Source organism: Channa argus, chromosome 5 (assembly GCF_033026475.1).
Source record: "Channa argus isolate prfri chromosome 5, Channa argus male v1.0, whole genome shotgun sequence".
NCBI classification, from domain to species: domain Eukaryota; kingdom Metazoa; phylum Chordata; class Actinopteri; order Anabantiformes; family Channidae; genus Channa; species Channa argus.
Window position 1 is genome coordinate 6928088 of NC_090201.1, and position 23960 is coordinate 6952047.

Genomic DNA, 23960 nt, shown 5'->3' on the forward strand with positions numbered 1-23960 from the left:
AAAGTGTGAGACAGCCAACACCAGAGTTAACCTCCAGCACATGCATCTAAAACTTGGATTCATGGAATTGGGATAATTCTGTAAGGCCTTTGTGATCAAAAGACAAATATTGTTGGATTTAACTAACTGATAAATTAATCTATAATAATTCCACACACCTCTCTGTAGGAGCATAATACCAGAACAAAATTTTAAAAAAGAATAAATGAACGTGTGTTATCTAAAGACAGGGCTCTCTCTAGTGGCTGAATCCTGCCAGTGTAACAGCTAATCATCCTGAAGCGAAATCCCAGAAAAATGTGTAAAAACAAAAGTACTTTGTATCAAGGAAAAACAATTAAAAAGTAAATGACAGATATACTTTTTAATTGTCAGTGGAATATGCAGACTTCCCTGTTTACCAGTGAGCTGAGTCTAATGGGTGCAGGCTGTTGTGTTGTGGATCCCCCACTGGTTCCTTGATTACAGCCAGTGGTTGCTTTGCAGCAGCCAATTAAAATCAAATACCTTTCTCGAACATATTACCACCATTCTATTTACTTGTAGATCTGCTCTCTTCAGCTGTGTTTTACATAATGAATGCAGAGGCTTTTGATGTGCTTGCCTGGTAGGAGATGCACACACCACAGGAGGAGCCTCTGAAGAGCCTGCTGTTCTTACCTTATTGCCATGTAATAGTTTAGAGTGTAGGCTGTATTGAGTCTGAATGGTAATAATGTGGCTTGTCACAAATGAAAAACATTTTCAACACTAGCTTTTAAATTCATATTACTACATTTGCATTCAATTATCATTTATGTTGTTTTTTTATTTTCTGTAAATTAAACAGCTAAATGTGTAAAGTATGTAACTGGCAGACTAACCATCTTAATATATTTTATATTGTATATGATTTAAATATTTTAACTGATGCAATTAAGCAATGTTTTAATTTGGCTGATCATATTCTAACAAAACCAAAAAGTATATATACTCTTGGTGAAGAAGTTTTATGTTAACTCAAGAAATCTTGATGTTATGTTAAGTTTATGTTAACTCAAGAAATTCAGGAATGCCATTTTGTCATTTGAGATGTTGAAATTAATATTTTCCACTGTTTCCAATTTTAATATACCAAATAATTTACCAAAAAAAGTCTAAAGAAATAAAACAGTAGCTCCAGACCTAATGTATATGTAGTAACTATATAATGAAATAACTGTCAGATTAATACAGTGATGTAAGTATACAGTATTTGTCAATTTGAACAAATCCAAATTATTAGAATAGAAAAATGCTCAGTTGATGTACAAATATCTTAAAATCTAATCACAGTAACTGAGTAAATGAATGTGGTTATTTTCTGGACTGGAATAAATCAGAGAATAGGGCATCACATTAATAATAGCTGACTTGATTTAGAGTAATACACTCATGTACAAGTATCACAATAAACCTTTGTTAAATATTTACAAAAGAGAAGGCTAGAAAAACTCATTCTACATGGTATTCTGACATAAACAGCTGGCTCAGCATTGAAATATTTTCTGTTTTAAAAGCGAGGGTGTTCATAATGCCACATTTTATTTTTATTTGTCTGTGCAAATTTTGTACTGTACAGTTTAAAAAGTCAACTTCAGAACATATGTATCAAAAAGTGATTCAACTAAAGTGATTTTATGGTTAAAAATTGAACTGAATTGAACTGAAATACAAACTAGAAATTCTCCTTGTCTCATTAGTGTTTTAGCAGTTAGGATCTTTTGTACTAAAACCACATCCAGCAGGTCCCTCTGCTTTGTGACTAAGGCTAGGTCTATATCTTGATATGGAATAGTGTGTGTTAAGAAGTGTTCATTTAGTGCTTGTCCTAATCTAGGCTTGTGATTTGTGACAGAGCGTCTTCTCCAAATTCACCCTGGACAACAACCGTGATTGGCTACGTAATCAGCAGAGGTGCCAGTATCACAGATGCTGTCTCTAAACTAATTGCATGAAGGCACCACAGTGCACAAGGCGCAGGTGTTCATTCTCTTTGTGAAGTTACTTCAGTGCGTTTTGATTCCTCGCTTATCCAGGAACTTCTGAACAAATATTTTTTTAAGACATTGTTCATGAGAAGATTTCAATTGCAGTTTAAGGACAAAAGAACACACAGGGTGTGTAAGTAGGAAGTGTGAAAAAAAAAACAACAACATTCATCTTGCAAAATCCTACTTTATTTATCACCAAGGCACAGTGAGAGCCAGCTGCTCTCTGGAATGATGTTCAGAAAGAATTACAACAGCCAAATCTGATTTAAATAAACAAAAAAAGCACATCAGTGTATTCTCACTCATACTACAGCAGCTGATATTATCCCGTCTTAGCCATCTCAGCAAATGATATTCATTAAATTGACATGGTCAAAAAGAAATATAAGTTTTGTACATTGTGTCTTTGGTTGAAATAATAATTGCTACAAGATGTTAAAGTCAGTTACAATGAGGCCTAACCATTACACCAAAAATTGTTTCGACATGGACACGACACAGCATGAAAAGGACAAAAGTGGGCAGAGCAGAAAGCACACAAATGGAAAAAAAGCTGAAATTCTACTGTATAAGCTGAAACCATTCCTTAAATTTGAAACAGAAAATCCACAAAAAAAACTCACAGCAGTTATTCCTCCATCCCCAAAATCCCTGAAGAAAAACTAGTGTACACATCTGGCTCTTGGCCACGTGCCCATGCCCGCACTTTCAACAAGCAGTCTGGGGTTTGGTTCCTGCTCCCAGTCCTTGTGTACACTCTGCCTGCTGTGAGCGCCGAGCCCCTGAGTCATGTTGGTGATGTCCGCTAGCTCTCGCCTGTGGGACAGCCCGGTCACAATGTGTTCCAGCTTGGCACGAATGTTTGAGTAGTGGTACTGGCGAATGTTGGACAGCTTGTGGAAGCAGTCCTTCAGGGTGTCGCCTGAAGCTTCCTGGGTGAGCACGATCTGCCTGGAAGATGCAAAGCAGGGTAAGGTGGTCTGGTTTGGCCCTGTGTATGACAACATGATACGGCCGTGGTGTTCTGAGGGCTGGAAGTCAGTTTGGGTGCCACTGTCTGTCACTGACCGGCTAGTCTGAGTTGAGGCATGGCAAGAGATGATGCTGGGGGGCATCGCCCCTTTGTCGCTTAGCTGCTCTGCAGGGAAACACGGAGTGGTGCTACCAGCCAGGATCTCCTCCTGCATGTGCTGCTGCTCCGTCCAGTCCTCACCTATGGTGGAGGAGTCAGATGCAGGGCTGGTTTTTTGATGATCTGGATTCAAGGGATCACATGGAGCCAGTGCTAAAGTTTTGGGCTTGCGGTTGGGTGTGCTGGTCAGACACACTGGCTCCACAGGCCTCCCTCTGGCCAGATGAGGGGAGGAGATTACTGGATTTGTAATGAGGATGTGCTCGTAGATGCCACTGTTATGGACACTTGGAGGACCTCGAGTGTTTATAGGTAGAGACTGGGCATAGAGGATGCGGAACTCCTCATCAAACTTCTCTGTTATCTGACCAGAAAGCTCAATCAGGTTACTGCTGTTCAGCTTGCTATCAGTCCAGTTGTACCTGCACACAGGAATGAGATTTAACACACAACTGAAAATAGGAAGCTTTACCTCTTGACCTAAGTGCTAACATGTATTACGTCAGTCTGGTAAATGTGGGGGTTACAAACTAACACAGTGTGTTCTGTTGGATTTAATGGAATGGTTAGCAGGTTTCTACCTGTATGAACCCGTAGCCACTCTGTTCCCATCAATGAGCAAGAACCTCTCGTGAACCTTCCCAGTAATCCTCGCTCCTGATCTCATGTAATAAGTTGTACCAGTTATCGTTCGTACCCTCATTTGCTGTCAGGATTACAAAATAAGAAGCACAATTGAGGGATAAGAACAGTCCCATCCTTTTATATAGGCCCCTTAAAGGTTATATATTTTAATTTCATGCCATCTGACGTTCATGTTGTGTGTACAGAGACACATCGGCTTTACTGAACCAACCACATACCCGAAGGTCATCCAGTCGAACGTTGACATTTCTGCACATCTTGAGGAAAGCTGGGGCACACGATTGGTCGAGCAGGATGTAAACGGGGACTTTGCGTTGGGAACATGCCTCCTGAAGATCCTTAAAGATATCCAGGTCTGTCAGGGAGTCTGTAACTATGGCAATCACCTGCAGTGGAAAATTACAGAGGTAATATAATAGAATTCCTTTTAGGGCTGCAGCCGTGCTCTCCCGGATGTAGCACATGATTGTGTTTTTATTATTATCAAACGCAAGGTCTTATTCAAACAGGGCTGTGAATCTCTGTCAGACACACTCCTTGTAACGTGTGTGCTGATGAGCTTTCTATTGACTGTGGTCTGTTACCATGGCAATCGGCAGTAACGCTTGGTCAGCAAACAAATGACTTTTATACAGGACACTGTAGGGCTTGCCTCCATTTTCCTGATCTTTGTTTTACACTGAGATTTATCATTTTCAAAAGGAGGGATGGAATTTCACATGCTGTGGTAAAGGTTGTGTGTGGAGGATTAGACACGGATGTTTACATATCTCCAATTTATTCCTTCAGACTGCTGGGATTCACATGCAGCTTTGTCAGGAGTTTCCCGCCTTATTTGGATGGTATAGTGTGTGTGTGTGTGCGCGTGTGTGTGTCTGTCAGGGTTGGGTGGGGGGGTGTTACTTTTAGGAAAATGTGTAAAAACAGTTACATTTCACAGAAACCCAGACCCGTGCTGTGAACTAACTAGTGACAACATACAGCGTTGTTACAGTCAGTGGCTCCTTTGCACAATAAGGGCTGTGTGCTACGAGTGCGAATATTTTAAGATTTCAACTGGTTGCCAAGCCAAAAACTGGCTGCATATGTGACAACCATCTTTTAGCTGGAGGCCACAGGGGAAATTCAGAGTTTAAAGCTCTCTAAAGAAAGAGGGAATGCATATTATCATGGAGGGGGAGCAAAGCAAGTCGAGGCACATCTGGCACGCAGGTCCTACATAAGCCTGAGGTGCCGCTGAAGCCACAGTCATGCTGGGATAATTCATTTCATAACCAGAGGCTGGACTGACAGATCCCATCAGGAACATCAGCACACCATGAATATTCACGCTCTGTTTATTTGTTTGGTCCTTTGGTCACTGCTTCCTTTCTAATCAATATTTCAAAAACCTGAACTTCTACAACCCAAACTGATCAAGGGAAATCCATGGGGATAATCTGGCACTAAAGATCCAAGGAAGAAGTAGAACTTGAGTTTTCCCTTAAAAATTATTAATTGGGGGACTAAATATACTCACACTGAATAATTTTTAGATGTGTGTGTGTGTGTGTGTGTGTGTGAAGGGGGGGTGATAAAAATTGACACATTACTAAAAAAAAAGTGTTTGGAAATACTGCACAAAACCATGTTGTCACTGAATAACTGTAGTCTTTAGGCGAGGACAATCTCTTACGAATGTTACAATGTGAAACTACAAAACAGACTAACCTTACAAACAGATGTTACACAGTTTGTTCCTTTACGAATATCAAAGTTACACTGACACAAACACAATCAATGCCCAAATGGTGATTGAAGTAAAAAATCAAGTCTAATAACCTTAATTACCAATTACATTTTCTTTATTATGCTATGTTATTTTATGTTTTATATGTTTCTATGCTTTACATGTTTATTATGGTTTATTCTTGATTTTAATCGTCTTGTGTAGAACTTTGACAGTTGTTAACAAATGTAAAGTGCTTTAGAAATAAAATGAATTATTAATTATTAATATTAGAAAGATAATTATTATCGAACACTTTTTACTTTTTACCTCTCTTGCGCTTTTAATCATGCGCCTCGCGGCCTCCTTGCAGCTGTAAACGCAGTCTCCATAGCTGGGCTGGAAATGCGCCACGGCCCGTGTGACTCCCCGGTAGGACCCAGCGGTGAAGGCGGGCCAGCCCATCTCCAGCATCGGCGGCTCCACGTCGGACACCTCGGGGAAATAGGTGACGGAAGAGCAGTCCAAGGAGCTGCTAAGCGACTGTTCCAGCGCCTGATCCTCACCTTGGTGGGAAGCACACCGAGGGGGCACGGCGGCGCTCCTGATCCGCTCGATCTCATCGTCGGAGAGAAAGTTGGGGATCCTCTCCTTCTTGAGGAAGTCCAGAAAGTTGTCAAGCCCGTGTGAGAGCAGCTCCTCCAGGGCCAGCCGGTGTCTCTCGTTGTAGACCTCCTGCAGGTTCACGTCTTCGGCCCCGGTGTGTTTTGGGCCCCACCTCAGAGGTGAGTCGTCCAGGCATTGCGAGAGGGCCATCGTTGTTGTGATCGTTGTTCCCTTTCTGCTCAAACAGGCTCCACTGTGCTGCAGGTGGCAGGTAACGTTTGGACACACACCAACACAAATTCGTATTTTGTTGTTTCCCTCCGTTCCTGACTGTCGTGGCTCCGTATTGGCTGTCGGACAGTTGTTAAACCGGCATGGCGTCTCCGGGATCGCCGAGTCAGGCTGTCAGTCTAATGTAAAGCCGGCCTCATTGGCTCATTTGGAGGAAAACAAGTCTCCTGTACGGCCCTTTGCTCTGCCCTGATCCGGTTACACTGCAGAGAGCGAGCGACAGCAAAGAGGTCTCACTCTGACATTTTTTTCTAATATCACCGAGGCTGTGGCCAGTGTCAGAAATCTAATTATTTAAAAACTGTTACATGCTGCCAAATTGTTTTTCTGTAGTTTTTAGAACAAAACAAACGTGAATGAAGTAACTTTCATCCCCTGTCAACTGTCAAAGTGTGGGAAACCTGCTGAAGCTGTTTCCAGCAATCAGGAGCAGCACTTTGCGTTTAGTTGTGTGATTATTGTCTGCACATTTCCCACTAAATCTGAGCCGGTGACCCACAGTGTTTGAATGCACGAAGCCGGTAGCTCATCAGTGGTTTTGTTTGTTTACCGTGCTAAAAAACAATGTTGCATAATGGTTGAGGTTTGTATTGTAAAGAGTTCCCAGGGTTGGGATAGTTTACACTTGGGTCTTGTAAGCACAATGGATTTCACTGTCCAAATGGCTATTACAAAAACAAGTAAGTACATTTTTATTGGTGTATTATAATTCAGAAAGAATAATCAGATCGTCACTGGGGATATTTAGTTATGCGCACAAAAAGTGTGCGGAAACATATTTTGCCAGGGGGGATCGGGTCAATTACGTACGCAAACCGCAGGTAACCATAGCAACAGTTGCCATTCCTGCAGGATGCATTGGCAAAAGATCACAAATGTCAGCAAAACGGACCGACGCATGAGCTGAAATAACTTTGAAAATATGGAATTAACTATAGTTAACATTGTTACACACACGAGGAGGTCTTCTAATATAATCTGTGTAAAAAGAATGGATTCTGGTCACTGAGCACCAACCTTCGCCTTCCACAAATAGACTAGGAATGGGACAGAAAGATTTTGTGTTCTCTGCTTCATGCGCTTTGCAGTGGGAAAATTAAGAAACCAAGTATCTTACAAGCAATCCAAGGCTATTCATTCCCTAGTTTACTGTAAACCTTAACAATACAAATGTGCCAAAAAATTTGTGAGTTCTTTTTCAACTGGGTTTAGTTTTGCTGTGCTCGAGGTTACATTGTTATGTTGGGACTTTCGTGGGATTGTACACAATAAAAAAAGCGTTTAATTGAGAAATAACATAGAGCTGCAGAAATAAAACTCTAAACAAGCAGCATGAGTTTTAATACAGCAGATAATGAAGAGAAAAACTGCTCTGTACACTATCACGGGACCATCTAATCTGTATTCAGCATGGATAATGTCCTGTGCATAGGCCTAATGCATGAGCTCAAACGGGAGACTTGCAATCCCCACAAGAGCAGCACTTATTAAATCAGTGGGACCTCACCCAGCAAACCGTGTAGTACACAGAATGCAGACATTTCATATATATTTGTCCATAAATTCCACTGTCAGTCATTACAGATCAATATACTGTGATCACCATAGTAAAAATCTTCACCAAGTGCTAGCAGTAACGAGAAAATGTACATTTTGCTATATTTGAGTCAAACATCTCTCAAACCAAGGATCAGACCAGATCATTCAAGACAACACGTCTCATTTCTACAGACCGGAACCATGGGTGGAGTTTTTTATTTTTTTTTTCTCAATTTAACCACTTTGTGATTCATCTTCCTGATAGATAATCTTTGTTTTCCTGACTGTACACAGCCACAGCTAAAGGCAACGTCTGAACCCAGTGAGGACAAACTGGGAGGGGAGCGCAAATCCATGTTTCCTAAATAATGGAGGCCTGTTATATTTATGTCCCACGTACTGCCTCAGACTGCATTCCACCTATCTACACATTTAAACATAGTGTAGACTACAGGTCTAAATCAGCTATATTACAAGCTTGTCATACGTATGAGCAGACGCGTGTGTCCATAATACTCCTTGGCTTCAACCTGAAGGTATTATAAGTATTGTTTTAGGTTCGATAATGTATTGTTTTTTCAGGGACAATACAACTAAAAATTGTTACAGCTTAGCAACCCGGCACATGTATATATGGCATTTAGCAAAAAGCTAATTTGCAGCTCCTGTACCGTTTTACTAGGTACGTACAATAAGCCCGTTTGTTGATCAGTTCGGTGCGCTTTTACGCACAGGAGGCCAACAAGGTCACGGGGGTCAGAGCAGTAATTTATAAAGGATACTATACACAAAAACGTAAACCAAACATTTGACTCCATGTAATTATAAAAACGGACATGAACAACAAGGTTGTGTTTACTGTGCACCTGCGTAAATTGGTCAATCACTATAACGCGCGTGCGTAAAAGTCTAAGTTATTAGGTCCGTGTTTTAAATGACAATTCCCACACCGATTAATATTCATAGTAGCCCATCAAGATTATTTTTAAAGACAGCAGCCAGCTATTGGAAAAAGCATGTGACCTAATTAAGAGAATCTTTTGGGTGATGAAGCACCGAAACGACAGAGCACGGAACTCCTGTCAAATCCCGAATTTACACAAACACAATCCATCTGTTCATCCTGCTCCGCGGCGCCATTATAGCTATGTATAACCCAATCTGTGAGAGCACTGCCTTGCCCCTATAACGACATACCCAAATGTGCACAGGGCTCAGTATACGTACCCCCCCCCCCCCTCCCCTCCTCCCCTTCTACACATACGCACGCACACACATCCCCATCTCATCCCCGCCCCTCTCCAAAATTTTAGATGAAAGGGCTTTTGGATTTTGGATGACGCTCCGAATCACGTGTCCATAGGAAATACACTCGCTATAATTTTTTTGGAGCTGCCTCGTCCTGCACCGCCGACCATAGTTGTTTTGCCGTCTCCATACAGTGTGGCTGAGGGGTGGAAAGGTAATGTAATGTATTGTACCTTGCCGTGGTCACTGACGGGTTCACGCCAGTTCACCGGGTTCACTTGAGGAGAGCTCCCACCCCCTGCTCGCCTCCTCTTCTTCTCCACGCGCAACGATCGGAGCTAATCCAATATTATTCATTTATATATTAATGTCGGATTCCATTTTTTGCCACCGACTGTTAAGGTAAGGACACCTCTACTCTTCCTAAGCACGAATACTGTCATTATTGGCGAGGTGAGATCTCCAAAGTTGTTTACTGAAAATATGTCTCGCTGTTGAATATTGAATTTTCATCTGGTGCTGTAGTCAAGGCAGTTTATATGAAGTCGCCAATGTATAAAATGGCGACAGTAGGTGGAGGAGGGGGGTGGAGGTTTTTTGGGAATATTCATAAGGTTATATAGAGTGCCAGATCGCCTTTGGCAACTAAGCTCCGAGGCAGTGTGTTGCCCCACAGCCTAGTGAATGGAGTGAAACGGGTTAACTCGTCAGTTCGTTACAGTTACAACAACGGATCCTCCGCCTGGCTCAATTTGTTCTCCTTCTCGCGCTATACAATGTGGCGTATCTGCTTATTTTATTGCACAACGCGCTGTATTTCCCCACAGTGCTGTGAGAGTGAGTGCTTTATAGTTGTGAAAGACTTCTGAACACAGTGCTTTAGGAGGCTTATCGACTGATATAAGAACCCTCTAAGTCCATAGATGTTCAGCGCCAAATATCAATGTTCTTCTATTGATCGCTGACTATACACAACTCTTCCTCTTGGCAGAGGAGAAAGGCAAGGCCTTTATCTGAATGCATAGGACTCTTTTCTTTCATTTCCTCCTCTTCCTCCTACCAACATGTGCTGCTCCCCAACACACGCGCGCGCGCGCGCACACACACACACACACACACATACATACACACACACACACACACACACACACACACACACACACACACTTAGATATATACTGTACAGTAAGAAGAGCTGCTCGTTTCAGGATCACGCAGTTACTTTACAAACTGTGGAATATCAGTGAGGCGTTGCATTAAAATAAGGTCACATTTTCGGTCTGTACATAAATATTGACCCAGCTTTGAATGCCATGTGTCTCCCTCTGCCTTTAGGGGAGGGACCTCTGTGCTGACTAATGTTGCCTCTGTGGATCATGTGTGGGTCCAGTGCCCATAACACCAGAGACAACCCCATATTATTCAAGCTGCCAGCCAGACAAGCATGAATCACCAGCAATATTTGGAATGTATTTTAATTATTTAACCAGCTAAGCTTGTTACATATAATGTAGGTCATGGAAATGACTGCAGAACACTTGAGGTTTTCCTGAGAGAGTAGGTGTTTGGTCTGTGGAGAGCGTCTCCAAGTGTGGAGTGAAGTCCAGTCTACAGTGGTCATTTCTGCACTCTGGTAGTTAATTTGCAGGCGGGTGTGATGACCAGAAAAACAAAGGTAAATGAGCTCTCACTGTGCAGCTCCAGTGGATCGGCTCAGCCTGGCCCGGTGCGTTCAGTGTGTGGAGATTTTCAGTCCAGCAGGACACTTACACTGGGGGAATGTCAATTCCCTTTGTGGATCCCTGGGAACAGTCTTCCACCTCCCTTCTCGGAACTGCTCTAATGAGGCCAGGCATATTGCCTTTCATCCCTCACTCTCTGCAGTTAGGCACAGCTCACAGTTTTCGTTATGGCCACAGCGGACTGTTTGTATACACAGACACAATGTGGTGGGCCAAGAGTGCCCACTCCCCTTTCGCAAAACAGCGGCTCTGCCCATGCCACCCCTCATGTACCTGGAATACTGTACTTTTTAGGATTTGGTGTTCTCATTTTCAACAGCAGCCGCAATGTGGATGTTATGTTTGTGTGAGACTCCCACAGCTCAAAATGAATCCCTTGCCAGAGAATACAGAGGAAGGTCATATGGTCATGATTTGGAGATTTAGCTGACATGGAGTGTATAACATTCCTTGAGTTTAGAGAAGAAACTCATCTATTTAATGCCAACCAGATATATTTTCCAGCCATTTTTAGACAAACAAGCATTCACGATAGCAGCATACCTCATGATCCTCACAGAAAATTCTCCAAAACACAGCCCTGTTTTTCCCAACAGAAAGAACGGCGGTCTACACAGGTTCACTTTTATTTGGGTCTTTCATCCTTTTTGTTATTGCCTTTGTCATCAGACCAAGGCTGTATCGAAGCCCCAGCCCGCTCAAAAGCCTCACTAAAACAGCATGTTTGCACAGTTCCTACCAAAAGAAACGCCCGTGCACTGATGGGGTGGGGGGGGCGACAAACCTTGGGGCTAGTGTGGAAAGAGCCCCTGCCACTTTCTCTGTCCCATGCAAGAAAGGTTTGGTCAGCAGGAGCTGGCATTTGCCAGGCTTTGGCAGTTAGAGGAGGCTGTGATGTCAGCCATTTTAGAATGGACGCCTCAATGTGCGGTACGCCGCCATCTTTCTTCCTTTTCGTCTTAAGTTGCCAAATGAATGCCTGTAGCCTTGGCTACAGAACTGAAGAAGTTATTCATCAAAAGTGATGTAAAAGGATGCATGACTCAGAGTTTTTTTTTTTTTTTTTATCTACACACCATAGTTTATTTGTCTGTCATTCATCTGGGCCACAGATAGAAGGGTTTGGAGAACAATGTAAGATTTCAGCAGTGAGTACTCAGACTAACACAAAACAGGACCACGCAACAGAGATGCTCAGACCGGCAGAGTGCAGTAGGTATATACTTTACCGCATCAGTCTCCAGGCCTCAGCACTCATTTAGCAAGAAAACAGCACTGACAGGAGGGTCATATTTCCTGTGTGCAGCTCCCATGTTTCTTACATCAGCTGCTGTCATAAACATAAGAACAGTGGAGAAGCGATTTTTTTTTGTGTGTTGTTGAACCCAATTAAAAAAGAGAAAGGCGATGGTGTTGTTGTAGACCTCATCCAAAGTTATTTGAAAGAGACATAACCAAAAATGGACTTTTTAAAGATGGCTGGCGGGGCATGCGGATTAAGTTTGTCCTGCACCGGATGCAGTCCAAGGAATTCAATGTGTGTACACGTGTGTGTCTTGGGGTTGGTGTGGTGGGTGTGGGCGAGTAACTCCAGTGTGTGTGTGTGTGTGTGGCGTGGTGGGCAAGGGGAAGAGGCGTTGCCATGGCAATGTTAACACATGAGTGGCACCACCGACCGGTCTCCCAGTGGACGAGGCTGCAGCCATGGAGGTAAAAAAAAAAAAAAAAAAAAAAAGAAAATGGGGTGGGGGGGTGCATGTGCAAGGAGAAGGAGGAGGAGGATGAGATGGCTGACAACACCTGCGTCTCAGGCACTGAGGCTCTAATATTTAGGCACACAAACACACCCATATAAAGAGAAAAAATCCTGTAGCAGAGATGGAGCCACTGCGTGTCTTCAGGTGGACAGGCAGTGAAGACAGTGCAGACTCGTGTGCTGTATTAGCACTGTGCTAATGGCCCTGGTGACTCTGAATTGTTTTTCAACACACGTAACACTGGAGCCTGACACTTATTCATGCTGGCAGGCGTACAGTGGCATTCACACACAAAGATGTCCCCAAACTGAAATCTGTCCACCCTTACTGTCAAAAAGAAGCACACATTAGTCCACTCTGGCAGCATGATGGACACAGGAGACACCCAAACAAGCAGGAAAAAGAACAATCGCAATTCGACAGTCAGCCGTCTAAAGGCTCCCAGCGCTGGATCACGTTTCCCTTATAAATGAGGCGCCATTGTTCCCAATCTCTTCTCTGTGGAAGACAGTAATTGCTCTCTGTCTCTGGCTTATATTTGGGTGTCCATCTGATTCACTCACATGACGTTAATCTATTTAATGGACATTTGGCAGAAAGTGTTCTTTCTGAACAGATTTTTTGATCATTCAGATGTATCTGTCAGGAGTTCCCCCCGCTCTGCCTCTGCCCCCCCAGCAGATGCCAGGTCATTTTTATTTTTTGGGGAAGGGATCCGATTTCTGGAGTAGACTCTCAAGACAGCCACGGATCACTGTCAAAGCAAATTACACACAAAACAAATACTGTCATAAGTGAAAGAATTCATGCCTTTTTTTTTTTTTTAGCTTATCTCCAACTGTCGCATCAAGAGACTCATTGCCAGTTATTCAGTTCAAAGAGAAAGATTTTCAGAACCGTGCAGGTGCTAAATGTTGCAGAGGTGAGGAGGGAGTGTGTGAGTGGTGTGCGTGCGTGTGTGTGGAGATGTGTGCCTAAGAGGTGTCAGCAGGGAGGAATATTGAAACAGCACAGCCTGTCATCATCATCAGTCATCATCTCACTTCACTCCCAAATGTCTGAGTTTTGTCTTCCTTTGTCCTTCTTCCTCCTCCAGTCTTCACATTCTCATTCATGTGACAAGCGGCACAACAAAAACACCAATCTCTGTTTGGTAATGTCAACTGTAGGTGACCCAACAATCTGGGAGTGTCTGAATCGGTGGACTGTTTTGAATTAAATTTTAATGTCTAGCAACCCCTTTGCAGCCTCGCCTCCCTTTCCGCTGGTAGCAGCTCGCTGAAGATTGGGCATGTTTTTCTGTTGTAATATTGTAATTACTGCAGCAGTTTATGAGGTGATGAAAGGCGATACATGCTGCTTTCTTTCAATTGGTTTGCAAAAATAAGCCAAAAATGAGTCTTTTGCCACTTAAAAGTATAAAGAATATAACTAAACATGGGTGATATGCAAATATATCACTGTGATGGAAATGACAGTGTACGAGAACATGCGGGAGGCCCTCCTGTAAATCTCAAAGCTGCTATTAAATCAGGTGGAACGTATAAACCCCATCAGAATTTAAACCAAGTCTAATCCCATTTGTTTGGAAACGCTTGTTTTTGAAAAGTTGAATGGTTCAAATGTGGTTTTAGTTCGGCGAACAAGGCGCCTCTGCTTACACCGAATGTGGGTGTTCGGAAAGCACGTCTGAGAACTCTGCCACCTTCGCTTCACTTCTTATTCGACTGCCCCGGTCCACCCAGATGAAAAGAGTTTTCTCCCTCTGTGCCACAGAGCCAGAGCCAGTGCCAGTGCGAGGACATACGACACACTGGGGACAATGATCGTCTGAGCGTTGTCTACCTTGTCGCTGAAACACAAGGCCTGGCTTTTCACAGGGATCCATTCAGTGGCTCCCTGTCTGGAAAGCCCTTGTCTTGTGTCTGATCGTGCTTCTCACTTGCCAGATAAAGCAGCCCATTCTTTTGATAGGTGACCTGATTCTTTATGTAACCTTTCTCAACTTTTGGCTTGTCTTGGGGTTTCTCAGGCAGGAAGTGGAGGTTTTTTTTTTTTTTTCTTCCGATTTAGGCCAGCGTCAGACGAGTGTCCCCTTTGGGGCTGTACGCCAGTCACAGCTCCCCGCCAACCCAACGTGACCAAATTATTATCTCCATCACTTTATTGTCTGCACCTTGTCTAGAAGACAAACAAACAAAATGAATCACATCAGCACAGCTAAACTGATCTAACACAGATTTTTCACAAACTTCTATAACATAGTGTCACACAGATGTTTCAGATGTGCATGACTACATCCCCCTCTGTAACGTGAAAGCTGATTCTAAAATCCCTCCTTAAGTGGAACAAACTCAGTGAACGCTGTGTCCTCACCAGGGGTTAATCGAGTGTGCCATCAGAGGATATCATGACCTCTCTGGCGGCAAAACATACAGCACATGTCCGCGTCTGGATGCAGTGAACCGGGATTACTGCATAAGATGCTGGTGACCTATTTTTTTCTTTGTTGTTGTTGTTTTTGTTTTGTTTTGTTTTAGGTTTTTTTTCTGTCAGAATAAAGCAGTAGAAATAAAAAAAAAAAGGCAGTAACAAAGAGGGTGTCATAGTCAGTCTGGGATCGTTGTGTACTGTTTAGGTAGTCGTTTGAGGGTTTTAATTCTGGAACAGGTTCATCTTTTATTTAGCATTCAGAAGGCCATGGTGAACATGCACGTGGATGCAGAAAAATGAAAGTCTGTGAAAGCGCTTTTCACTTTGTACGAATGAAGTGTGACCAAAAGAAAATCATGTGTTGAAGGAATTTCAACAAGATGTGGAGGTATGCTGGATCTCAACAGAAGGCAGGTTTTTGGGGTTCTGGTAGCCGAATGTGTGTAGATAATGTTTTTTTTTTCCCCATGAGTGCATGACAAGGTAAAGCCTGAGTGATATGGATAGATGATGATAGGGTGAGTATAGTTTCCAGCAGCATGTCGCACATCAACACTTTTTGAGGCTCAGGAAAGGAAGACAAGTGATATACAGAGTCTCAGAGAGGGCGTGTGCAAATATGTGTTTGTCACAGGTTCATGCAAAGTGCAGAGAGTGCAAAGCTCCACTAAAATTTCTTTTTCCTCATTTGATTGAAATTTTGTACTTTGCAGTGTTAAACTGACAAAAATCAAATCAAATAATTGGGGCTTTGTAAGAAACAGGGTTGTGTCTTTCTTGTTCACCATTTTAATATGAAGAGATAATCTGTATCCATCTTTATGGGTAGTGTTGTAGGAGAGAAAAGGCTGTGGATGTGGTTTGCTAATGGGTTTGCACACCCACTGATTTGTGTATTGTGTTTGTATGCATGCATGTGATGCCATGCTGCTTGTTGAACATGGGTAGGATGTCACAGTTTGAACCAGGAGCTCGTACATGGCCTCAGAAAGGTTTGGACGAACCTTCCCAGGCCTTGTAAGAAATGTTTCAGGTTTTTAACAGTACTGGGTTCAGCTGACTGCTGAGACACACACACACACACACACACACACACACACACACACACACACACACACACACACACACACAAGTCACCTGATTTCCCCTCTTCACACTACATTATGCCCAGAAGACTGTAATGTAATGTCCAATGTAAAACATATGGCTCACACCCAAGTCTGGCAATAAAATACGCACTCTGACTGGCAGTCATTCAACCTTAATTTGTCTGAGAAACAGGCCTGCAAAATCCAGTGCATGTAAAAGACTGTGAACATATTCAATTTAAAATGTCCCCCTTTCTTTAATATAAATAAATATCCTTTAAAATAAAATTTCCTACTTTTCCAAGCAATGACTAGTTTTGCAGACAGACACAAGCCTGTGTGCATATGTTTGCATATATGCAGGAGCTGCAGACAACGGGAAAAACGAGCTGGTAATGTTAGATACAACAGAATTAATTTGGAAATGTGAAGTGCATCCCACTCAATAGGTGAAAAATCCCCAAGGTAGTCTGTTGACGATATTTATTCACTGATATTAAACTATTTCCTGGAGGGAGGCAGGTGGCGTCTGGCTACAAAGATCCCAACACTGATTCAAACTCATCACATGCACTGTACACGGTATTTGCTTTAGCTTTGAACTTAGAGTTTCTGACGTGGTTTGTTAATATCATGAAGCTCTACTGAAAATAATTCAGTGGACACATGCCATCAATAATTAGAAGAGCCAAAACTATAGCAGCAGCAGTCGGGGGGGAGGAACAACAAATATCGGAGAGATTAGACTGTCATTTCTGGCTTTGTCCATTATTACGCTCTTTTTTTCTGAATTCATAAAAAGTGACAGCTAGTGACAGAGCTCTCTAAATCCTAGTAAATATCCAGAACACTGACAGGCTGCAAAGATTGGAGGTGTGTGTGTGTGTGTGTGTGTGTGTGTGTGTGTGTGTGTGTGTGTGTGTGTGTGTGTGTGTGTGTGTGTGTGTGTGTGTGTGTGTGTGTGTGTGTGTGTGTGTGTGTGTGTGTGTGTGTGTGTGTGTGTGTGTTGGTGTCTGAGAGTGGAACACTACATTATTTTATATTACTGCAAAGCCTTTTTCCCTTTTTTCCTTCCATATAATTAATGATAAATGTGCCTTTTAATATTATTAAAGATGAGTCAAATGCTAATTCAAAATGTGAATAATCTTTTAACTCTAATGCCAATTGCTCGAATAGGTAAGAGAGATCCACTTTCTTTCTGCCTTTCTGTGCAGTAATTTAATGTAACCTTCATTTTTTTTAAATCATAAACATAAAATCATGAGGCTTTTTGGAAAAGAAATAACATGGACTCCTTTTACTTCTATGCTATAATTGCTGATAAATACCACCTACACTTATCACACTGTAGCTCTACACTTACTACTCTGTGTGGGGCTCTTAGCTTCCTCTACATCCTGCTTACTGGAATAGTGTATGTCATGTATGTTATGTGTACGTACATTTTGACATTTTTAATTTACATTAATTATGAATTTAGTCTTCATACATGTAGGTTTGTTGTGTCATTTCCATGACATTATCTGTTACAGTATCTACCACTATTATTTCTTTTTCTAAAATAACGCATTTGAATATGGACTGAAAGAGTCACACCATTTCTGTTTTTTGGTCCCGTTGCCCACAGGTTCCCTGGGAGCTGTTAAACTTGTCCATGTGACAAGAGTCCTGAAGTGACAGAAGGCATGAAGCAACACTGTGATATCATAGTGGCTGGTCCATGACACTAAACTCCATCAAACCCTCTCCACTCTCCACCCGCCCTCTGTTCTCATCATACCGGACAACCAATCACATTCACTCTCCCATTTACACAAAGCTGCACAATAATGGCCAGCAAGAGGAAATCCACTGTACCCTGCATGATACCATCCAAATCCAAACATGTGCGTGAGGAAATCATACTGGGCTCACTACCAGAACTCCTACCAACAATCCCAGAAGATAGCATACTCAGCATCTCTGGAGAAGAGTCCTGCCATTTCTCTCACAGCTCCTCCAAATCTGAAAGTGGCAGTGAGATGCAGAAAGGAGGCACATATAGCTGTTCAACGTGCCGTTTTGAATCCAGAGATTTAAACTACTTTTTGGATCACATGCACAACTGCCACTTAGACTTCAGGGCCCAGCCCACCTTCTACTGCCTGAACTGTGGGGTGTCAGTTGTCCGCTTTGAGGCTCTGGCTCTGCATAACGCCAACGCCCACCCGAAGATAATGGAGGGTTTGGTCACTGCCTCCCTAACTGTCAACAAGCGAGATGGAGTAACAACTGTGGAACAAAGCCTGTTCACGGACAGCGGAGAAGACTACAGAGAATTTGGGATCTCCCTCACCAAAACACCCATTGCAAAGATGATGAAAGCCAAGGGAGAGCACAAAAAGATTGTGGTCTCTCACACTGTGGAGGTACGAAAAATAGACACTGGAAAGGATGTAGACCCCAACATGCTGACAAATGTGCCTGAACTCCAAAACGGGGCTCTCAGTGTTTCTGGCGCCCCAGCTATGCCGAGGACCACTGTCAATCATGTGATTACGACGACAGTGTCCAACCAAGTTTTTCACCAGCACACTCCCTCTCTTTACTCTCCTCCCTCCTCTGATTCCAATAAAGACCTTCCAAAGGTGATGATCCCATTAAGCAGCATCCCCACCTACGATGCCGCCATGGACACCAGCAGCTTTCTTAAGACATCCTTTGGCAAGTTTCCCTACCCGACCAAAGCTGAACTCTGCTACCTAACGGTGGTCTCAGAGTTTCCCGAAGAGCAGATCAAACTGTGGTTTACTGCCCAAAGGCTCAAGCAGGGCATAAGCTGGTCTCCTGAAGAGATCGAAGAGGCCAGGAGGAAGATGTTCAACACCGTGTTCCAGGGCGGAGCACCTCAAAAGCAACCTGCCACACAACGGCACGTCAATCACATCGTAACCCACCACACTGTCACTGCCCATCCAGGCTCAAAAGGACCAAACTTTCAGATGGCCAAAGTTCCCTACGGCGGTATAAAAACCAGGCCCGCTGGAGTCATAACAACACAGGGCAGCATGTCCACCAATCCCCATGTCACTAGGGTCTCATATTCTACTCCAATTGTCCCCCCAAAGTTTCCCTCTGTCAGAACAACACAGGTACTGACCAAGAATTCTCAGTCCACTGTGGAGCCAGACAAGAGCAATGGCCTCAGCCTCGACATGGCTGTAAGCAGTGGTTGTGTCAGTAGCACCAGCAGCATTCGAAGCAGCAGTAGCAGCAGTAGTTGCAGTAGTAGCAGCAGCATCAGCAGCTATTCCAGCAGTACTAATGGTGGTGAGACTGTCACCAGGAAATCAGTGCATAACAGCAGCCCAACCAACAGTATCAACAGCACTGCCACTGGCTCAAACAACATTAGCAATAATGAGGAGCACTGTGTTGCTGACACAGACGGCAAACCAAACCTCAAAAGCAACAGTTTAACCCTTGGATTGGAAGGTTCAAACAGTACCAAGAGTCAAGTGATCATTAACAACACCAGCAAATCCAACGCCACCTTTAACAATCATAACATCATCAGTCCACAGGAGCAGCCCCAGAGCATGAAACCCGATGAGGAACACAACAACTATGTCCACAAGACCAACAACAGCAGTATTAGCAGTGAATACCCCAGTACTACCTGTAATGACAGTGTCCCGGATGTGAACCATGCCAGCAAATCCCCAACTGAAAGCACCAGCACCATTGTTATTACAAAAAGCAGCTCATCCATTTTAGACGAGGGTAAATGCAACAAGGACTTTCCCATAAAAGGCATGTCAATCTTAAAGCAAATCATTAAAAATGAGGACCCATTTGTCAGGGAGAGAAGCTGCTCAGACCCCATCAAAATCAACTTTAAGAGGCTGAAGATGAATGAGCCAGAGACTACGTCTGAGATAGTACAACAAGATCACAAGTCTGACATAACCGAGGTGTCTGCCTCTCAGCCATCTTTCTCGCCCCCTTGGGGCAACAAGACACCCCAGCAGCTGCACATCCTCCGGCAGGTTTTCTCCAACACCCGCTGGCCCAGCAGTCAGCAGTACGAGGAGTTAAGCATCCAGACAGGCCTTCCCAAGTCGGAGGTGGTGCGCTGGTTCAGTGACAGCAGGTACAGCCACAAGAACGGCCAGCTGAAGTGGCTCGAGACCTATCAGCGACCGGCAGCAGAGTCGGATGAAGCCAGGTGCCACGGAGACACTGAAGCCAAATCACCGAACGACCCTCCAGTGGCCAAAAAGAAACTTGTTGAGCAAGACATGAACAAGCACCTTGAAGGAGAACCAGGACTGAACTCAGGGCAGCGGGTTGTGTGGCAGGATTCATACTCACCGCTGCTGGGTCTGATGGGGTCCGACGGGAACGGCGAGCGCGGCCGAGCTGAGGAGTCAACGCAGCCAGGAGTCCTGCAGGATCCCTGGTCAGAGAGAGCAGACGACCACCAGCAGCCAGTGGCCAGTCAGTCACTCATTGAACAACAGACTGATGCCAGGTACCGCAGTCCCGTCTGACTTACAAAGTTTGTAACATTCACTTCTCAATCTTCATGTCTTGTGATATTTTACAAACGTAGAGTTATTTATCAATCACTAAACCAAGAACAATACAAGCCAGGTAGAGTGATAAAAGCATGACAGTTTGTTGATTGTAGTGGCTGCAGCATGATGTACAGTAAAAAGGAGGCAAGAGAAGTGTGTACAGGTACTCATGCTGAGTAGCTTATTCAGGCAATCAAAGGTCTGTGTTTAAGAAGCTATTTTTAGATAAGTAGGAGTCTGGGACTTTGAATTATAGAGAAAGCATGATAATATATGTGAATAAATCATGACAATTGTCTTTGGCGAGATGGGTTTTCGTGGAGGTTAACTCGTACCCAGGGATCTTTTTACAATGGTCCCTCCCAAAAAGTAGCTCACGTACAATACAACAGGAACTTGCCAGTTATGTCTTCACAATTTTTGCATTTTGTGTTTGATTGTTTGTGTGTATCGCTGGTAGGGATCGCCTGAGGATGGAGCTGCTGGAGGTGTGATGAAGCAGGCCCAGTCTTGCAGGAGGAATATGATGTTTTAAAGGCTGGCGTGCTCCCCTGGTCATGGTCTGAAAAAATTAAAATAAAAAAAGAGTGTTCGTAATGACAGCAGATGTGATTGTAGCTGGACCGTTGGACTCTGACTGTAACTGTGAATACCCCCCACCCCTCCTCCTCCTTTGCCTTCTCCTCCTCCTCTTCCATCTGCCATCACTTCCTGCCATCGTCAAAAGAAAGAACTTCTCACCTTTGAGTCCTGTGATGTTTAAGCCTTTCATGCTTCTTTGTGGTTGTGTGGGGAGGGTGCACAATGAGGTCAGTACAAGGGATCAAAGAAAAGAAAGAGAGAAGACGCACACTGACTGGAAAACTGACTTGAATGAGCGATAGGATAGGATAGGGCCGAGAGATATTGTTATTGGGTCAGAGGGAGAAATATATATATATATGATTGAAACTGCACTATAAAATAAGGTTTGTACTGACTGGACAAACAAAAGATGTGTCAAGGAAATGTTATTGTTGGCTTTGTGATATTTTTTACTTTTTTAGCAACCAGTACTTCAGCACTGCCTTGAATTTTACTTTTTCCGTTATTTGGTTTTTCAATTCTATTTACTCTTCTATAGTCACTGTAAGTCCAGATGCAATCAAACATGTTTTATTTAGATCTGTATAAATGTTGGTGATCACTTTGCAGTTCAGCTACACGCAAGAGACTATATATAATGCACTAATGAAGACAGCAATGCTAAAATCACACTGCCCCACAATAAAGGTATTGACAGCTCTGTCGAGATCGATACACTACACTGCCCTGCAAACTGAACAGAGAGAAGCCTGTCACGCTAACGTTGCCTTACTCAGCTCTGTCCATGTGTTTATATGACCTGTCTGCCCATCACCTTGCTTTCCAGCTACTGTGCTGTCCTGGGAAAAAGAAAAAGAAAAAAAAAAAACATGCCAGTACATTGATGGTCACTGTTGGTCTATATCTGTGAAAAAAAATCTTGTGCTGCTTTCTGTACACTTGGAGATGTTTAACTTTAAGTTGTAATTGTATCAAATATTGTTACTGGCAAAATGTTTATAGCAAAATTATCAATTTGATCCCTAGACACTGACAGAGTGAGATATTGTCTAGCTAGAGAGCCAAATGAGGAGTTCTTTGCTCTCCTCTGAATTTTCTTGTTTATATAAAACATACAGTCACTACATGAATCCTATTAAGCTGCATCTTTGTCAAGCTGCTAATAGCTAAGAACGGTGCTATACCATCCAAAGTGAAATTGGAGGTTGATCTCCTACCAGCAGTGTATGCACTTGTGTCGAATGTTACAAATTTATTTTGGTTTGAGATAAATGGAATCTGGACTTACGGTGTTATGATCACTTAAAAAACTTTTATGAAATAGTCTGATCATAAAGCACTGTTGTATCATCCTTTCTACACTTCTGAATCTTTACAGAATAAACTGAATACTCACCAAGCACTAAAGTCTCATTATTTGCACAACACCTTGCAACAGGAGTGACTGTGAATTGTTCCATGGATACTGGTCTAATTATTCAGCGTGATGAATGTGAAAGCAAAAATAAAGTGCACTGGGATTAGAGAGAAAAAGCGAACAGCCTCACCTGCTGGTGAGCAGCTGACAATACAATTAAGTGTTTCCATGACAATCCCAGTTTTATCCCAGTTAGTCTCATGTAGGATATACACTGATCAGGCATAACAATGTGAGCAACTTTACATCATTAATTTAAAACATTAGAACCACTTTGTAATTATTTTATTTTTTCTTTGTCCTTTTGGCTTATCCCAAGTTCAGGGCAGTTTTTACGCCGGATGCCCTTCCTGACACAACCCTCCCCAATTTCTACTGGCACTGCACAGCTGGGGATGGGATGGGCTGTTAGGGGTTCAGTGTCTTGTCCAGAGACACTTCGAAATATAGCCAGGACTGGGGATTGACCCACTGACCCTGTGACGACTGCCTTTGCCAACTGAGCTACAGCTGCCCCATTAGAACCACTTTGTATAATGCATTCAATCTCAACTCCACAACTCACTTCAAGCCTGATCAATGTATCCAGATGACCTGAGCTTTTGTGTAGTGTGCGCAAAGGGCAAAGAACCGGACAAAGTGTCTTGCAGATTTAAATTATTCTTAAAAAGGCTGTGACTTAAAGGGAACACCAATTTACACTATAGTATAAGGTTTTAGAGAGTCACAAGTTCCTTCCAACTGAAAAGGTAAAAATACGATAGCCATTCCAGGGAGTCTTGCTGATTCAGTGGTAGAGCAATTGAGTTGGAACGCAGAAGGCCACAGGTTTGAATCCCATCCCAGCAGGTGCAGCCCTGCCCAGCCCTCAAGGGGCCACACCGGTGCCAATCCCGAGCCCAGATAAAATGAGGTTTGTGGCAGAAAGGGTATCCGGCGTAAAAACTCATGCCAATTCAAGGTGTGGAACACGTTCTGCTGTTACATCCCCTGAAGGGACAGACTGACAGCTTATGATCTTTTGACTCAGATGGCTGTTAAAATCCAAATTATTTAAAAAAAAACAAACAAAAACAAAACAGTAAAAAGTTATAAATCACTATCATATTCAATTCAAAGTTAAAATCGAATATGCCACAAGATTTTTCCCCAGGATGCTGTAAACTCTGGCAAGACCACTATCAGAGGCTGCTCA

General features: G+C 43.1%; 2 protein-coding genes across 4 annotated transcripts; one reads left to right on the forward strand and one right to left on the reverse strand.

The window, feature by feature from the left end:
* Positions 1-2180: 2180 nt before the first annotated feature.
* fam83d (family with sequence similarity 83 member D) lies at positions 2181-9554 on the reverse strand. The gene is made up of 5 exons (XM_067504111.1): positions 9415-9554; positions 5828-6597; positions 4008-4175; positions 3726-3850; positions 2181-3566 (listed from the first exon to the last, which is right to left on the reverse strand). Exons 2-5 carry the CDS (start codon positions 6311-6313, stop codon positions 2675-2677), a joined length of 1671 nt encoding a protein of 556 aa, XP_067360212.1. The 5' UTR covers positions 6314-6597; positions 9415-9554; the 3' UTR covers positions 2181-2674.
* On the forward strand, positions 6146-22755 carry zhx3a (zinc fingers and homeoboxes 3a). Of its 3 annotated transcripts, none has more exons than XM_067504108.1 (3): positions 6146-6282; positions 17832-20717; positions 21224-22755. In XM_067504108.1, exons 2-3 carry the CDS (start codon positions 18034-18036, stop codon positions 21255-21257), a joined length of 2718 nt encoding a protein of 905 aa, XP_067360209.1. In that variant the 5' UTR covers positions 6146-6282; positions 17832-18033; the 3' UTR covers positions 21258-22755. The 3 variants fall into 3 exon arrangements, with proteins under 3 accessions (XP_067360209.1, XP_067360210.1, XP_067360208.1); XM_067504109.1 differs by lacking the exon at positions 6146-6282 and adding an exon at positions 9444-9583 and having other exon boundaries at positions 17832-20744; XM_067504107.1 differs by lacking the exon at positions 6146-6282 and adding an exon at positions 9444-9583.
* Positions 22756-23960: the final 1205 nt, after the last annotated feature.